This window comes from Grus americana, chromosome Z, assembly GCF_028858705.1.
Source record: "Grus americana isolate bGruAme1 chromosome Z, bGruAme1.mat, whole genome shotgun sequence".
Taxonomy (NCBI): domain Eukaryota; kingdom Metazoa; phylum Chordata; class Aves; order Gruiformes; family Gruidae; genus Grus; species Grus americana.
The window spans coordinates 26,029,526-26,047,728 of record NC_072891.1 but is presented as its reverse complement, the minus strand read 5'-3'; the positions used below and the strand labels follow the sequence as shown (position 1 = coordinate 26,047,728).

At 42.8% G+C, this 18,203-nt stretch overlaps 1 protein-coding gene across 1 annotated transcript in view; it reads left to right on the top strand.

The window, feature by feature from the left end:
* Positions 1 to 12,221, top strand: part of CMYA5 (cardiomyopathy associated 5) — a 49,655-nt gene extending 37,434 nt beyond the window's left edge. The window contains exons 10-13 of the mRNA XM_054810572.1: positions 7,642 to 7,775; positions 8,557 to 8,656; positions 10,459 to 10,635; positions 11,592 to 12,221. Coding sequence (XP_054666547.1) covers positions 7,642 to 7,775; positions 8,557 to 8,656; positions 10,459 to 10,635; positions 11,592 to 11,844 — 664 coding nt within the window. The 3' untranslated portion in view covers positions 11,845 to 12,221. The remainder of the gene's footprint in view (positions 1 to 7,641; positions 7,776 to 8,556; positions 8,657 to 10,458; positions 10,636 to 11,591) is intronic.
* The last annotated feature ends 5,982 nt before the right edge of the window (positions 12,222 to 18,203 follow it).

Here is an 18,203-nt window from a genome sequence, read left to right as displayed (position 1 = left end):
GAAAACTATGTGGTGCTCTGAATGCCCTTGGGGCTTGCAGCTTTTTGTTTGTTTGTTTTCTAAAAATGACAACAACGTTCCAGCAAAATACAGTTGCAGAGGTCTGAGAATCTTTGGGAGCTGGGGAGTGACTCGGAACCCTATGGAAGAGCCTCAGCCCAGCTGAGTTTATCTGTCTTCACCTCCCAGGGAGCCCGATTGGGGTCTTCACCTGGGGGCTAGTTCAGATGGACTTCATGGAGATGTTGCAGATAGGGAAGAAGTCCACCCCTTGCAGTCAAAATTAGTTAAGTGAACTAAAGGATTCACAGATTTCTAGGAGACAAGTACAACAGTGAAATTGTGTGTGCCTTGCTCCTTACAAAAGTAGGTTAAAAAGTAAAATAAAAAACTTCCGTGGGGTTGGGAGACCTTTTTTCCCACGCAGTACCAGTGTGCTGTATTAATGCAACAAGGAGAGGTCTCTCCCACCTCTCCTGCCTCTCGGAGGATAGCCATGACCTGCTCCGTTTCATACATATTTCATGAGGCCATCAGGTCCCTGTCAACCTGCCAAAGTCACTGTTGGTCAGGGATAATGTACCTGCTCTCAAAACCTGTGCTTTGTGTTTACCCTCAAGTTTCTTTGCTGTTAACTGGAATTGCCTCTTTTTTCTCAAAACTGAACCAGAAAGTGTGCTGTTTTCTGTAATCTGTAAGCGAGGTGTGGATAACACCAAGCAGTGTGCTTGCTAACTGTGGCAAAAAGCTGCCGGAACTGACCCATTCCCTTTTTATCAAGTGAGCTTGTGCAAAATCTAACATGTTTATAATTATAATGAGTCACATTTGACTTTTGGGCCTCCCTGTGGGTAGAAGCTGGCCTTTTACTTTGACAAGTGTGAAAAATTCCCACAGGACAAAATAATGAATTTTCTCAGAATTGCTGTAGTTTAAATTTCAGCATTTAGAGGGCTCAGACCTCTTTTTACAGTGTCAAAGGCCATCTTTTACCACTTATTTTCCCTCAAAGCAATGCCCCACTTTCCTTTCCCAAAAGCTTCACCTCAAGATTAACCTCAAAAGCTTCTATAATGGCACTTGATGTTTCCTTGATGGAGGTTTTTTTTTTTTAGGTGTTTTTTTGTGGGGGGTGTTCGGATTTTTTTTGCATAAAGCCAAGGAAAAAAGAATCTACTGGTTGATGGAGCATACTGCCTATATTGCTCCCATCGAAGAGCCTCAAGGTACTAGTTAGAACTGGAAATCTGTTCTTTATGTAGCTGATATAAGGGATGCCATCCAGAGGGACCTTGACAGGCTGGAGAGGTGGGCCCATGCGATCTGCATGAGGTTCAGCAAGGCCAAGTGCAAGGTCCTGCACATGGGTCGGGGCAACCCCAAGCACAACTACAGGCTGGGCAGAGAATGGATTGAGAGCAGCCCTGAGAAGGACTTGGTGATGTTGGTGGTCGAGAAGCTCAACATGAGCCAGCAATGTGCGCTTGCAGCCCAGAAAGCCAACTGGATCCTGGGCTGCGTCAAAAGCAGTGTGACCAGGAGGTCGAGGGAGGGGATTCTGCCCCTCTACTCTGCTCTTGTGAGACCCCACCTGGAGTACTGCGTCCAGCTCTGGGGGCCCCAGTACAGGAGAGACATGGACCTGTTGGAGCGAGTGGAGGAGGGCCACGAAGCTGATCAGAGGGCTGGAGCACCTCTCCTCTGAGGACAGGCTGAGAGAGTTGGGCTTGTTCAGCCTGGAGAAAAGAAGGCTCCAGGGAGATCTAACTGCAGCCTTCCTGTACCTGAAGGGGGCCTACAGGAAAGCTGGGGAGGGACTGTTTACACGGGCATGGAGTGATAGGATGAGGGGTAATGGGTTTAAGCTGAAGGAGGGTTGATTTAGATGAGATGTTAGGAAGAAATTCTTTACTGTGAGGGTGGTGAGGTACTGGAACAGGTTGCCCAGGGAAGTTGTGGATCCCCCCTCCCTGGAAGTGTTCAAGGCCAGGTTGGATGGGGCTTTGGGCAACGTGGTCTAGTGGAGGGGGATTGGAACTAGGCAATCTTTGAGGTCCCTTCCAACCCAACCCATTCTATTACTCTATGATAAAGTGAGAAGCTGCCTTGTGGAAGTTCATTAGAAACTCTAAGCTCCCTATGTTGGGTACCTATATCAGGTGGAATAAAATTGTGTCTTTATGCACACCTAGGAGTGTTTGGGCCTGGGAATGCTGTAGTTTCTTGTGGTTGCTTTTCTTGAAAGCTTGGAGTTTGTCCTCCAACAAGTTTTCCTGAGCAACATTTATCTTGGAGACCAGCCAAGCATGGAACCCTTGACAGACAGCCTGTGCCTCCCCTGCGTGCAGTGGCCCCATAGTTGAGCCATTTCCCAGTCCCTGGGTGGGAGCTCAAACACATATCTCAGCAGCCCTGCAAATTTCTTAAAACTGCTGCTGGGAGCACAGTGGGAAAGTAGAGGCGGGGGAAGGACATCCAAGGGAAGCCCTGGAGAAGGCAGCATGGTCCATCCCGTTCCACAAAGCTGCTTTTGCACATGTTGTTTTGGGAGCTCATCCAGGGCAAGGGACACCGCTAAGGGAGCAGGCAGGGAGAAATACTCCCATCAAACAGCTGGAGATGTGTGTGGAGGCCCTGGTCTGGGCTGGCCCCCTGTAGCCTTTGGCATGTCACAGAACCACAGGATAGTTGAGGTTTGAAGGGTCTTCTGGAGGTCATCTGGTCCAACACCCCTGCTCAAGCCAGTTGCCCAGGTGGCTTTTGAAAATCTCCAGGGAAGTCCTTGGAGCAGTCCTGGAGCAGTCTCAGCTCCCCAGGGAGAGAATTTGAAGAACATCTCAAAATAAGTCCTGATAAAAAGTTTCCTTCTAAACACCATTAAAAAAAATTCTATATTTTGGGTTCTCTCTCCTTGCCAGCTTGCCACCTGAGGGACATCATTTCATATAAAACCATCTTAAATCTTCTGCAACAATGAGTCCCTGGCCTGCTGCTGTGGTTTTAAAGCTACTTCTTGGGTTGATTCTGTTTCCAGAATCTTTATGAGGCTTTGAAATGTTTCCTTCGGTTTCCAGAGCTCTGCTATTTTCTCACCATTCAGCCTCCTTGTATTGAGAAGTCAATGGAGCTGTGGGTGGAAGATGGAAAACTGTGAGAAATGTAGTCCAGGGATTAGGTGTGTGGGCTGTTCAGATGGAAACCATGTATCACATCATGAGAAATCTGTAAGACTTGGGGAGGCAGAAATTAGTACAGTATGCAGTGAGTTCGTAAAAGTGGAAGTAACTGAGTGTCATCCGCTCTGCCAATGCAAGACTGGCATTGCTAGCAACCCAAATTTTCTGTCTACTTATAGAGCAGGTCTAATGCTGGAAAAAGGAGAGCCAGGCTCCCTCCTGTTGCATTGCTCACATGACTGTCCTGCCAGCTCAGGTGTGAAAAACAGGGAATCTTCCTTCCCTCTGGCTGCGCCGAGCTTGCCATCTCAGATAGCCATGAGGACCGTTGCAGGTGGTACTTTGGTGATCTAACCCCAACACAGCCAGACCTGGGACAGAGGAGAGGAAAGGAAGCATGCAACACAGCTGGGAGCAAACTCAGAGCTATTTGTTCTTTATGTTTAGCTCCAAGAACTTTTTTCCACCCATGGTACCACCCTTCTGTGTGCTTCTACACGTATCTTGAGAAGCTTGCATGCTTTCAGCTCTAACTCCACATTGGTGGTACCAGCACAGGTTTGCAGGTGCTGTTTCAGTGGGATCTTGGAGGTGGAGATGACAATTATGGTATAGAGGGCGTTCTGAATCACTGCAAAGCAAATAATTTGCTGGGTTCATGCAAATATTAAAAAAATATCCTCTAGGCGTTGTTTCCTTGAAATAAATGAGGATATTGGTGAGAGAAACATGCACCAAAATACAGCATCAGATATCCCTAAACCCAGGAACATCACAACTTTAACACACGGCTGCTACTATAATATCCCTTGGCAATTTAAAGGTGAAGAAACATGTAACACCTTTCTGTTCTGCTTTGAATAGCATGTACCTGAAATTTGGAGACTGGATTTTGAGACTTCAAATATTTCTTGAATTTCTATGCACTGAATTTTGTATCATGATACCAAGGCATTGTAGGGACAGTGCAAATATGATAACATTTAGGTTAAAGGGTAGGATGTCTCGTGCTTTCATAATAACATTATTACATTTCCAATCATGTATAAAGTGGGCAGGTGTATTTAAAGTGAAAAATAGGTGACATAAAAAATGTAGGTGGATTTCTCTTTCTTTCATGACCAAAATTATGTCGTTCAATACTTTAGGTGAGCTTAAGGAAGATCTAGCTGCAATGGTTGTTACAAGAACTTGGAAATGAAACAGACTTTCCCCCAACACAGTCAGGATGCATTTTCCCTTCCATTCTCTTGTGCATAACCTGTATGCTGTAAGCTAAGCAGTAATCATACTTTCTCCTCATCCTTGCTTTTTTATTAGTGGGTCAGCCTGAAGCATGACAAACTACAGTGATTGCTGGGGAGCCCTCAGTATTCTCCTTCCTCCATCACCTATCCTCTAAACAGAAAGAGAGACAATAGCAAGATCTATTTCTTCTTTGCACGCAGCCTCTTGTGAGCTTGGAGCTGGCTCAGAGTCTTGCAAATTAAATGTCTTCTTGTTGGCATATTCTGTTTCATTAGTTGGCAGCAGCGGGACTGTTTTTTAGGCCTTAATCGTAGCTAAAATTGATGGGCTCTTACTCTTAGGCAGCTTAAAGCTGGCTAAAATAGATTACCAAGCAGAGAATGCTATTCGAAAATCTGATCACTGTTTTACTGACCAGATCTGCTTAAACTCCAGACTTTTCTGTCTCACTATTACAGCTGAAAAGAGGCATGCTACTGCTCTCAGATTTAAACATGCAACCAAATTCTGATTTAGAGAATTTCAGATTTAAAAGATACCCAGGTCTGAACTTTGATGGCTGACCCTATTCTGCAATTGGCAGGACCCAAACTCTTTTCTGAATACCCAGGCTCTGTGATCCAAACTCCAGAAGATGAATACCCTGGGTATTAGACCACAATGTACCTGTCCACTTGTACTTAGAAAAAATTTTGTGTTTTATTAACTGACCATCAGTTAAATAGCACATAGTGAAAAAGAAAGTCTCCTAATTTCTTTGGAAGGACACTGACTTACATGACATTTTCCAGAAGACAGAAGAACGAGCCATATAGAGGGCATCACTGTGCTTAAGAGACATTGATCTACATGTTGCACAAACAGCTTCCGATAAATCACTTAGCATATCCTCCCTTCACCTCACTTGTAACTGTTGGCTCAAAACTTCTTTCTAGTGGTCTGTGCTTCAGATTCACACCAAAAATGTCAGGATGGTGCTTTTAAGGAACAGATTGGGTGAGACTTGTCTAGGAAGCATGGACAAATTTCTTCAAAGCTTAGGTGCCCACTTTTTTTCCCATGCCTCTGCTTCCATCTTCAGGTTTTTTGGTGGGTTTGGTTTTTTTTTTTCCTCTCACTTCTTTTATAGCTGCCTCCTTGCTCTGTTCCCATCTTGTATTTTACTTCGGCTCATCTTTCCTTTTTGTCTTGTCCCCTATACCAAAATGAGCCTTTTTCCTCTTTCAAGTCTAAAAGTCTCAGGTTCTCATCAGGCAACTCATCAGGTTGCACCTCTTCCCTCAACCTTTCAGTAAGAACCGACCAGCCTGCTGAACTCCTGGTGCCTTGCTGAAGTGCTCTTGTGGTTGGGGCTTTGGTTAGTCATGAGGCTGAAGCAAATCGTGCAATTGCTACCTTGTCTGGGCAACCTGCTTCTGTTTACTGCATCAGTTCCAGCATTAATGTAACACATTTCTTAAAGGTGGCATGACCCCACACTGATCACACAAAAGCCCCAAACTCTCTGAAATTCTTTCAAATTGAAGAAGAAAAAAAAAGTCACAGGAGCATCCAGTGCTTTTTCTCAATGCTTTCAATCACTTTTAACAACAGCTCTCAGTACAAAAGGATGTACTGAGACAAGGATGATACACCAGTCTTCCCTCAGGATGCCATTCTCCTAGATGCAGTGCTGTATGTGGTGTTTGCAGGAATTTGGTGTGTGCAGGGCTGTGGGATTTTACCTTCATATGATAAATGCAGCAGAGACAGGCGTGTAAAAAATCCTGATGGATGAGCACTGATCATTCTTCAGATTATACTGCTCTCTGGTGGGACATACGCAGAAAAACATTCACTGCAAATGAATAGCAATGATCTGATCTGACTGCTGACTTGCCTGCCTTACCTCCTCTGGAGCCACAGTAATCAGTGCTGGAAAAGGTAATTTGTTTAATCTAAGTCCCCATAGGGACATTACCTGGAGGAGGGAGACCATCCTGGCTTTCACTCTCAAACCTGAGGTGGAAGAGAAGGTGCCTTGCATGCTCTCCAAAGGCACGTCTCCTGTTCATGAGTTTGCTGGAGAACAGAGCAAGACTCCCGCATCCAGCCCTTCCTCACACTATCGAGGTGATCGTCTTTCAATGCAGAGGATGGAGGGGTCATCTCAAAACACCTGCATTGCCCTTGAAAGTTTAAATACTTACCTTAAAGATTCTTGTAAGCATTTCTGGGAGGCAATGGTCTAATTTATACAGATAAACAGTCTTTACCTGCAGGTGTACAATGCAGTGGGTATCTGCTGTCTGGCTTTGCATTTATCATACAAGGCAAAAATGAGGAAAATCAGGATTTGTTGTATGAGAATTTGTTAAGCCAATCTTTTGTACGCCTGACAATATAGAAAATAAAATTGGCATCTTTCTAGCCATCCAGAGTGCTTTCACTGGTACTTCAAAATGCCTGCGAAGCAGATTGAGTGGGTGCTGACTCTCGCTTTCCTGCAGTGTGTCAAGACATCAGCAGTGGAGGATGTGAGGGCTGGAGCTTTTGAGGCACCACAAAGGGGAGACATAGTCAAAGCAGGACACTGTGCAGAAGCAGTTCAGTGCTGCTGCCTTTTGCAAAACCAGCTTGTTAAGAGCTCACAGCACAATGAGGGAGACAGAGCCAAAACTTTGTTGATGAACAATTTGTGAACAAGGAGTTCATAACAAGAAATGCAGTTTCTGTGCGGTCTCAGATAAGGGTATCCATTCTTTTGGATCAGTACAAACACAACAAGCACATTCACTGTCATGCAACTGAATTAATTACAAAGGTTTTTTTTTTTCTTCAGAAGCATGTTCATTTTGTAATGCAGCCTTTTTACAGGAGGTGGAGGAGAATTTGATTCTCTGCTGCTTGCATTTTATGTGATGACTTATGCAGCAAAATGAACATGAAGTGAGCATTACACCACATGACTGCACTGAGTGAGAAAGTAGTACAGGAACAATGGGCTGAAAATTTGTCAAAGTAATGAGGATCCCTCAAGTAAAATGCTGAAGCTCCTACATAACCCAGTTGTTTGTGAAAACAGTGTTCACCTTTCTGATTTGGAGTTGCTCTATGGTGCCTGTTGTTTCAGTAGTCAACAATATTGTTAGGTGGCTTAGCTCTTCGCATAAATTATTCTGTCCTGGTTTGGATATCTGCATACATTTTCATGTATGAAAATCTTCAAAATTTACAGATCTTTTGCTGGTATTAAGAGACCTGAAATGAAAGTATCCCTGGAGCCCAATGTGAACTATTTCTTCTACTTGAGAGCTGTCAACCCATTTGGGACAAGCGAACAAAGTGAAGCAGCTCTCATCTCAACTAAAGGTAGATCACCATTTTCTGATGTCAAAACAATGGGATGGAGGGGCAAAGAGGCCAAAGATGGTATTTTGCTCTGGAAGTCATAACTGAAATTTCTGATATGGGAGTAAGCAAGTTATTGAGATGAAGGGGATTGTATTTTATCTGCTTAAAATTAGTACAATCAAGGACTGCTTCTCTTGAAGTTGGTAGATTTATGTCAATGTAAAACTGATGTGACCTCAGCAGCAAAAACATTTGATTCTGTCAGAGATATGAAATGATTAAATATTCTTCAGGGATCTCAGTTTGCTTGAGTTTGGCAGAGCATATTCTGTTAAAAGATGCCATGATCTTAAAAACCCCTGCAATTAAAACCATATGGACTTTGAGATTCAGGGATGAGGAAGTATGCAGAGCAGCTTTAAAATGTAATGGATGATTTAAACTTCAAGGTTTACAGATAAATAGTGTTAAATCATGTATGGTTCTTCCAGACCATGTTCAAAATTCAAATTTGCTATTTTGAAAAACCACTTGATTGGAAAGTATTCAACCTTCTTGAATACCGAAGACATCGTTATCAACTAGCTATATTTCTGAATAATAGACTGCCATCCCAATCAGGCACAGCCTGGGAGAGTCCTTGCATTTGCACCCAATTTTCTGCTGTTCCTACCTACCAGCAGACACAACTCTGTCCAGCTAAGATGGCAGTAATTGTTGCTTAATATTTTATGATTCATCTTGTATTAATGCTGCCAGCCTCTCAGAACTGGTGTTTCTTTGTCATGAATTGTACCAGGGACTCGATTTCGCCTGCTGAGTGACACAGCCCATCCTGCTTTGCAAATCTCCTCCAATGCAACGGTGATCTGCCTTCCTGAGAAAGCCAAATTCACTGGGTGAGTAGCAGTAAGATGAGCATGACCACCCTGCGGGGTTCAGGGTGGGTTCCTCACTCTTATTTTTACCTATAGGTAGCTTTCACATGGCACTAACTAATTTTGTAGAAAAACTGAATCGTTTCAGTCATGTAGCCCCTGAACATTGTGTGATTGACACACACACCCCCCCCTTTCAAACACTGCAATATCTCAATAAAGCCAGTAGCAGCACTGATATAGGTGCTGGGAAGGGTTCAGTGTCGCACTGAGGACCTTCCAGAAAGGCAAAGGCAGTGGTTCCTACTGGGACTGCTGGGTTTGCCTCAGTCCATGGTCACTGCTTAATCCTTCAGAGCACTTCAGTCTCAAAACAACTTGTTGCTGCCCCGAAAAGGCAAGATTTGTGGGCTGACTTTTGAAAATATTGTGAATAGAAGTAATCCATCCTTTTACTTCACTCCTCTACTAAGGGCATTATTGGTAACATTTTCCAAAGCATCTGTGGCTCTGGAGAACTAGGAAATGCTCTTCGGATATGTTAGAATGGTTGTAGCCAACTAGCTCCATCCATTGCAAATGTGATTTTTTTTTTAATATACTGATATCAGTCCCATCACAAGCACAGGTCCACTTGTATAAGTTATGCCATACTGGTATGACTTCTTAAAAGGTAATTATGTATTTCTGGTTTAAGCATTTTTTTTTTACTGTTACAGCTGAATGCATACAAGATGTTTGTCCCTGTCTCTACTTAAAACAGCTATGCTTTCTAGTTTGAAAAATCCTGCTAAATATGAAGTATTTTTTGCGTCCAAAGTCACCTTTTCCACCTTTTATCAGCTTCATATACTTTTCAGTAAAGTTGCATAGTTTTCAATCCTCAAGATGAGTCTATCTCAGTGCAAAGATGAAATGACTCTCAGTAATGAAATTCAAATGTTTGATAAAACCCTGTCCTAGTTTCAGCAGGGACAGAGTTAATTTTCTTTCTGACAGCTGGAGTAGTGCTGTGTTTTGGATTTAGGATGAAAACAATGTTGATAACACACTGATGTTTTTAGTTGTTGCTATGTAGTCGAGGACTTTTCAGCTTCTCATAATGCCCCACCAATGAGAAGGCGGGGGGCGCGTGAGAAGCTGGGAGGGACACAACCAGGACAGCTGACCCCAACCGGCCAACGGGATATTCCATACCATATGATGTCATGTCCTGTTTGCAACTGGGGGTCTTGTGCAGCAGCTGAGGGTCTTGCATAGCAGCTGGGGATTTTATGCAGCATCGACCTTGGTGTGATGGCGTTTGTCTTTCCAAGTCACCCTTACGTGTAATAGAGCCCTGCTTTCCTGGAGACGGCTGAACCCCTGCCTGCCCATGGGCAGTGGTGAATGAACTACTTGTCTTGCTTTTCTTGTGTGTTGTGGGCTGGGAGGCTGGGCAGCTGTGTGCCTTGTGTAGTATTGACTTCAGGTGATAAGAAATTGTGCTGTTCATCACTTGTTTTGTATTTTTATTATTATTATTATTAGTTTCCTTCTTTGTGTTTGTCCTATTAAACTGTGTTTATTTCAACCCACGAGTTTTCTCACTTTCACTCTTCTGATTCTCTCACCCGCCCCGCCACTGGGGGGGAGTGAGCGAGTGGCTGCATAGGACTTAGTTGCCAGCCAGGGCTAACCCACAACAAACCCTGCAGTTAGAAGAACAGAGTGCAATCCATTAGTAATTTTAGATGCAGCTGCATGACATGACTGTAAGAAATAGCACATTATGCTTGGTCTACCACCACACTCACTTTACTGCACACCTCTTCCACAAACAGGTTTCCTTCAGTCCTGGGTGAACTGCTGCCTGCTCGAGGATGTCATTACTGGGAAACTATTGTCACTGCCTGCAGAAGCTACAGGATTGGGATTGTCTACGAGGCAACGTCACGGAGCAGTGTCCTGGGGCTGAGTGATACCTCCTGGTGCATGCGGTGCTGTCCTACACAAACCAGGTAAAGCTGAGTCAGCCTAGCTGCTTGGGAAGTCACTTGTACTTCATGTAAATAAAGCTGGCCAGCTTCAAGAATCATGAGAGCAGAAAGGATCTGTCTGCTTTCTTTCTGCAAATTTGAGTAATAAGAAAAGGGCAACTGCAGGGGAACTTTAGACCTCTTCTTAATTAAAAAAATCTTATAAAGCATCTTGAAAAATAAAACTAATCTCAAACAGACCAATATATTGCCCTTCACCCAGCCAGTGAATAAAACTTAAAAACCTCATTTGCAACTGCTTTGTCATTCCAGGCTCATATCCTGAACTGCTTCACAAAAACCCAGCAAATGTATTTATTTCCATAAATGCAGTCTTTTTAGAGTCTATATCCATTTGCAGGAGATGTCAAGCCTCCATAGGGAATGCCTTCTCATGCCTTGCTCTCCACAGCAACAGGCACCCACCTGCCACTGTGGCAGGACTGCTGGGCACTGGAGTAGTCTTCAGTGGGCCAGTGCCAGGCTGCTTGGAGGTTTGTAAGGCATAACCCTGTTAATGGCATAAAGGTGCTCTTGATCTAAACAAATGTGCTTTTTTAGTGTGAAATCATATAGATGCATGACCATAACTGCCTAAATGAAACATCTGAGATGCAAAGGGTTTTGCCAAAGCAGAGCTCATGCTTAAATCCCCACAAAGACATGTAATAAGAAAGATATAGATGAATATGATTACAGCAAGTCTGCTTTTATCCTGAGAGTCCAAAAATGCCAAGTGAAAGGGCTCATCAGCATGCCAGGCAGGGCTTTGAAGCAATGCCACATTCGCTTTGCTTACGTACTGAGCAAAATGCTTTGGCCACATGATACGCTGCTGCATGCAGCCACCTGTTAATAAGTGGGAATTAAGTGGTAGGTTATTTCTGGTAAATCACCGTGAGGAGGCTCACTGTACTCTGCTTTCCATTTTCCTGTAGCTTTCTTTACAGATTTCTTCACACCGGTGTGATGAGCGATGTTCGTGTGACAGAACACCCAACTAGGATTGGCATCCTGTTGGATTACAGTGGCGGCAGACTGTTGTTCTTCAATGCAGAGAGAGGACTGGTGCTGTTCACCATTAGGCACAAATTCACTGATGCTGCTTACCCGGCCTTCGCCCTGGAGAAGGCTGGAGCACTTACCCTGCACACGGGCATGGAGCTGCCGGAGTTCGTGAAGCACAGCTAATCCCCTGCCTCACACTCTCAGGAAAACTGACAATTACAGTGTCAGTGGACAGGGAGGGGAAGGGGGTGTCAGGGAGGGATGTCTAGTCTTCACCAATGAATGCCACGCACACAGCTCTCCTGCACATTATCAGCAATTGTAGTTAGTGCTCAGACACATAATCAACCTGAGTGAGGAGAGAAAATCAACTCCTTCAGATAAAGCGTGCACCTAGTGATATACACAGCAGTACTTTTGAAGGAAAAAAAGTTTTGTTAGATATGAACATTAAGAGGGGGGGAAATGTACTTTCCCTGTGAAAATAATGACAGTGCTAGCTGTCCTTTTTAAAGTTGATGATGAGCCTGTGTATAAAATAAATGCATCTCTCACTGCAATATATGAAAGCCATCATTTCATCATTTGCCAGGACAATCGGAACCTGCATCTAAGACGACATGTTTGAAAAAGTGCAAAAATTTCAACAACTGAACCATTCTGCAGTTTAATATATCTTGTGTTATTGTTTGCCAACTCTAAATGCACAAATTAAGAAAACTTGGGAACTTAGAAATCTGCATGTTTCCAAAATGGGTGAGTCCCAGACTAGTCTTCATATCAGTCCTGTAACATTTGAGTATGCAACATATACCTACCCTGCTCACAGCAGACTAACAGACAGCTACCTGACTGTGTCAGTAAATATCTTACCTGGAAATAGGTGCTCATGAAATACATGTGTGAGGAAACTTGAGAGTAGTGGTAAAAGTCTTCCCTATATCTTTCATCCTCAAATTTGTTGGCTAGGTTGTTTTGATGGTCAAGGGCAGGTTGCCACCTGGCACCTTAGAGAGGAGTCAGATTGCCAGCAACCTTATTGTGGATCACCCCTTTTCCATCACTGCTTTTTACCTTCACACTTACCGACTTGATGCTCCTAATTTCATGCTTGTGGATATTTCCCTGCATCTGCCTTGCTCACACCTGTTATCTACGCTAGAACCAGCAAGGCACAGCGTTTCAGGGCCATCAACACAAGCAGGCTAAAAGTGGCTTGTGCCAGCAGAGAAGTGGGATGCTGATTTTCCCCCTTGTCTTTTTCAAAACATTTTCCCAAGCACTTCACACATTGGTGGTATGGTTGTCTTATCGCCTACCCCAAGGGCTGAACGCACAAGTGCCAGTGGTGCCGAACTCCAGTGAATGCTGAGGGAGGAAATTAAACTTAAGGCAGGTGGGCAATGCTTTTCATGCTGTGCGTGCTCTGGAGATTTCTGCTGCAGGGGACTGCGTTGCCAGACTAATTTCTGAGCTTGGTTGAAGAGCTGTACTCCCTGAAGTAAAGCAGATTTCAGGAGTCTAATGGAGAGGGTTTGCTTCTGAAGAGAGGACTTAAATGAGTTACAGGGAGGCTTCTGCTTTTTTATGCTCAGAGGAGGTGCCTGCTGCTGCTATTTTATTTATGATTTAACACCATCAAGGCATGTACTTGCTGCTTTAGCCTGCTGTATGCTTGATGTCCCAGAGGAGCCACACTCCACGCTGTCATAGCAGGCTCGGACGGGATGGTTGAGGCAAGATAAACAAGATCCTGTGACCATTTATTTTAAGCCACAGCTCTTCCTGGCATTTCAATTAAAGAGTGCCAGTTCTGAGTCTCTGCTAGGGAGAGAGGGGAATGAAAAAGCAAGGTGGTCCCCTGCTGACTCAAGCGAGTGTTTTGTAGAGGTGTGCAGGATGGTGAGAAAAAGGTCCAGAATTAATTGGAAAGAAAGACAGAAAGGCTGTTGAGGGTAGTGTTACCGTGAAGGCTGAGGAGGAAAAGGAGGCAGAAGGCAGGCTGCATTACAGAGCAGATGGTGATAAACTAAGAGGCAGGTCAGTGGTGTTGGCAGGGTGCATTCCTCAGGCTCCAGTAGCCATACAGCTCGCCAGAGGTTTGGCTGTCTCTAGAGCTTAATGTGGTGGTTTGAACTAAATCTGAAAAATCCCAGCTTTGGGACAATTTTGCCTGCATTCTCACCCTGATCACTGCTGTCCCAAGTGTGGAATTGTTTCAAGGACACCAATGTGGTGTATTGCCAAGAGGGCAGCCAGTGAGAAGGAGAGCAAAATGACATGGAATTATTTGGGTTGCTTTTTCAATGAAGGTAAGAAGCAATTGCCTTGTCAAAAGTAACTGCTTATTAGTAAATAGTGGTTTTAACATGAAAAGTGAAGGCCTCATCTATTGCAATGCATTATTACTCAGGTACTATTGCAACATTTGACCTTGGCAAAATGTTTTTATTGGAGGCACCTCATTCTTAGAAATATTTGGTTCAATTTAAAAAAAAACCACCTGACTCTGTTTTCTTGCTAATTTTTGTATAAGGTTCAGCTTTTAGATTAGGCAGTATCAAAAAGTGTGTTTACTGTTTATGTGAAAGCTGGATAAATTATTTTAAATTGAACCTGTCACTCAAAGAACCTAAACAGTACTGATTTGAATGTCTAAATCTGGTTTGCATTCAGCTATGTCAGACAAAGAAATGCCTAGAGAGAATATCTTGTTTGGAGAGACTGAACAAAGTGCACACTAAACAAAAAACAATTTACAAGAACTAAGATTCAGCATAGGGAGAAAATTCCTATTAGTGAGGAAAGCAAATCCTGAAAGCCACAATTAAGCTGCTAGGATTTACAATACATGGTGCAAACTCTCCTGCCCTTGGAAAGCCTAGAGGTACGTCTGCTGTGATCTTTTACTTGCCTGATGGGCACAAAGTGGTACAAAGTTCAGGAATTCACTTTCCAGAAGATAACTGTCCCCAGATGCTTGAATGTACAGTGCAGTCTGTACAGCTTTGCATTCACATGAATTGAGATTTTGAGGCTTGTTTTATCTATTTTTTTCTGGCTGTAGTAGTTTGTAACAATATACTAGAAGATAAAGACAAAAAACTCCCAGTTGCTGTATTTTTCTTGTGCTTGATGTGTTTAGCATTTAGAAATAACCTAAAACCAGCGTGACTTAATTTTCAGCAGGCGATGTTAGTTAGCATGGCTGATAGTAACTAAGAGTTTGTGCAAATGCTGACAGGGCTGTGTGGTGTGTGTACACAGTCCAATCATCATTCCATGCTTAGAATTACATAGAAATATATTTTACAAGTTACACAAAGAACTGTAAAAGAGTTCACCAGTAATTTTAGGGGTTATTTTCATCCTGAAAGTACAAAAGCTGATGCCTAGCACTGTAAATATTGTTAATAAATATTTGGACTGATCTGAAACAGATAGCATTAAAAGGAACAATTTCTTTTCACTTCAGCAGATTTTAGATTAGGCTCGTAAACCCTTGTGCACTGAGATAAGAATACAGGCCTGACTGTAAGAAGAGAAACGTTAATTTCTACTGTCAAGATAGTGCTGAACTGAAATATTGCTATTATCACTAGTATTGATCCACAAACCTCGCTTAGGTCTTTCTGCTGCAGAGAGAGAGTTTAATGCTTCCATGCGACGTCAGGTGGAGGAACTTGGCAATGCGTCTGCAAACCGCAGGGCATGCATGCAGGCACAACTTTGCTCTTGCCCCAGCTCTTTTTAAAAAGGGAAATGTCACTGAAATTTAACTGTTTGTACTGAAAATGGTCTAGTGATGCCTTATTTCAGAAATAGGTATATTAAAAATCTCCCCCTCACCACTACTATTGTGGAACTTAATTATGTGTTATCACTAAGCCTGTTTTAAGACATAGACCCAGTAGGGCACAGTACCAATAAACTGTTGCTAAATGCACAGTACTGTGATACTGTCTGTGATACACATGTGAAATCTGATTTCTGTTAGCACTGCAGGATTTTGAATAGGTATGTAAAGATGGATTTAAGAATTATATGAAAATATGATCTTTTTGATTCATCCTCATTTCAGGATAATAAATAGGACCTCTGCCATGGTGAGGTTTAAAGTGGATTTGAAAAATCACAGTCTGTGGTGGAATCATGATTATATTACTGTCATTTTGCTGATGGATTTACCAGCTATCAAGAAGCTCAGTATGCTCAGATAGTCACACAACCAGTAAGGAAGTGAGACCATCTCTTCCACTTCCAGCCACGTGCTGTGGAAGGGAGATTGAACTAGAAAAGTACTTTCGTTTTTCATGTTGAGTTTGTCAAATTTTCTGTGATAATGGAAAGTAGCATTTGCTGACCAGAGACCACCCTGCAGTGCACTTCCTACAGGAACAAAAGCTGGAAGGAAATGGAGCAGATGTCTACCCCAGACCCGCAATGATTTTATCAACAATTGGAAAATGCACCATTTCAAGTGCAGTTTCACTCTGGAAAATATCTGTGCAGAAACGACACCTTCCTTTTCAGGACTTGTATTAGAGAGATGCTGTACTTCTAAATCATACTGTCCTCAACCCTGAACAAACAGTGCTGCAAACAGAGATGAAAGTCACCCATAGCTTGTCATACACCATTAATGCAGCAGTCAGCTGAATGTCAACCTGCCAGGCTGTTACCACGCCACTGAGGAGTGAGGAGTGGAGAGCTGGACCCCAGCCACAACAGGTACAGGAGAGAACTGGCTTCTGCTGAGCAGGCAAGAAGCCAGTCTGGCTTTTAATCCTCGGGCTGGCAAAAGGAGACCTTTATCTGAGCATCCCTTTATATAGCCCAGCATTCTGAGGTTGTAAAAGTCTATCTCACATCACTTCATGAGCCCAGCTCAGAAGGCATGGTGCATATGTAGTCCCACAACTCTTATTTTCATATTCTTCACAATGAAAACTACATTTTGAAATAAAATTAACAGAGATTATTTAGCCTAAAGCTATAATTGTGTTTTAGATATGTCTGTCCGCTTCCTGCTATCTTTAAAAAAAAATAAATTACTGACAAATGATACTTGTAGAATGAAGCACAGCCTTCAGAAAAAAAAGTAACATATACGAATTAAACCCTGCATACTTTGTTCCCAGGGAGGTAGCTTTGCATGCTACTCCAGCACAGCCTTGGTGTCCCACGCTGGCTAGCAGTATCATTCTCTTTATCCATGAAGGGCTTTTTGTCTGAAACACATAGTAATAAAAATATTACGTACTAGATATGCAACTATCAGTGTAAATAACTATTAAATGACTGCTAGAGCTTAGGGAGTAATCTGTATTGGTATTTAATGTACCAAGTGAGGGCTTTCCTTTTAAAGCAAAGAATGTGTACTGAAATAGGTAAAAGATTTTCTGTGGTTCGGTCACAGCAGAATTACACAGGAATACATAATAATAGCCTGCCCAGATACAGAAAGGGCATTATTCTCTAGAGTATAAAACCAGATTTTGGAAGTTAAACTGTGGCATTTCTTAGTGGTTTAAAAAAAAAAAAGCCTATTGTGTCACTGAGTCCAAGTTAAAAATTGCATTTTTTTTTTGCTCAGGCCCATATATATTATATGCTTTTCCAGCAGAAATTCATGCTACATTCTGTGATTGCAATGCAGTGAGACTCAGCTTTGCTGCACAGTACTGCAGTTATTGTTGCACATGTTTAAGTTCAGTGGAGCCTGAATAGTTTTGGCTTGCTGATTACATGTGACTTGTTTTGGCAATAAAAGAGCAATGAATCAGACAATTCCTTGAAGTGTGGGATTCCCAGGGCACCTGCATATCCATGGTGGAAAAATGCCATCAGCTTTTCTTCCAGTTATTCTTCCATGGCTGCTGGACCCTGGAAGTCCCCACGGAAGAAGAACGGCAGTTAGAGTGTATCTGAACAGTACTTCTGCGGCAAGAAATGTTCGTGGGCTTACTCCGGGCCTTAATCATGCCTGAGGTATGTCTTCTTCTTGAGTTAACAGATAAAGGTAGGTAGGTGACATTTGATTTACCAGGGAAAAAAAAAAAAGTCCTCTTCCCCAGCCCAACGTAAGGAAGCATTTTTTGTTCTGCTACTGAAAGATGCTTTCTGGCTGCTTTGTAGTATATTCCTCATCTTTAAAAAAAAGCAAGATCTCTGCTAACAGCAAAATGAGTGACTAGAAATCCCAAGCAGCTATACAGAGCTCTGTCTTTGTTGTCACTGTTTTTACACTCCTGTTTTTCAAACAAGACTAGAAACAATTTAAGATCTTCACATTAGTGAAACTCTTCCCTTAATTAATACAGTTTTGATCTTGAATTAAACAGGTTGGGTGTAACTTTCCAAGCTTAAAATAGTTATCTGCATTTTATAGATAAGTATCTGTGTTTTGAAGTGGTACACATGCTCTGCTCATACACTGTCTTGAAACTGCAAGGCAGTTCTATTACCTGCAGTGCAGTGATTATAGAGGACATTAAAGACCATGAAGCAATGGGTTAAAGGAAAAGGTAATGTGGCTGTAA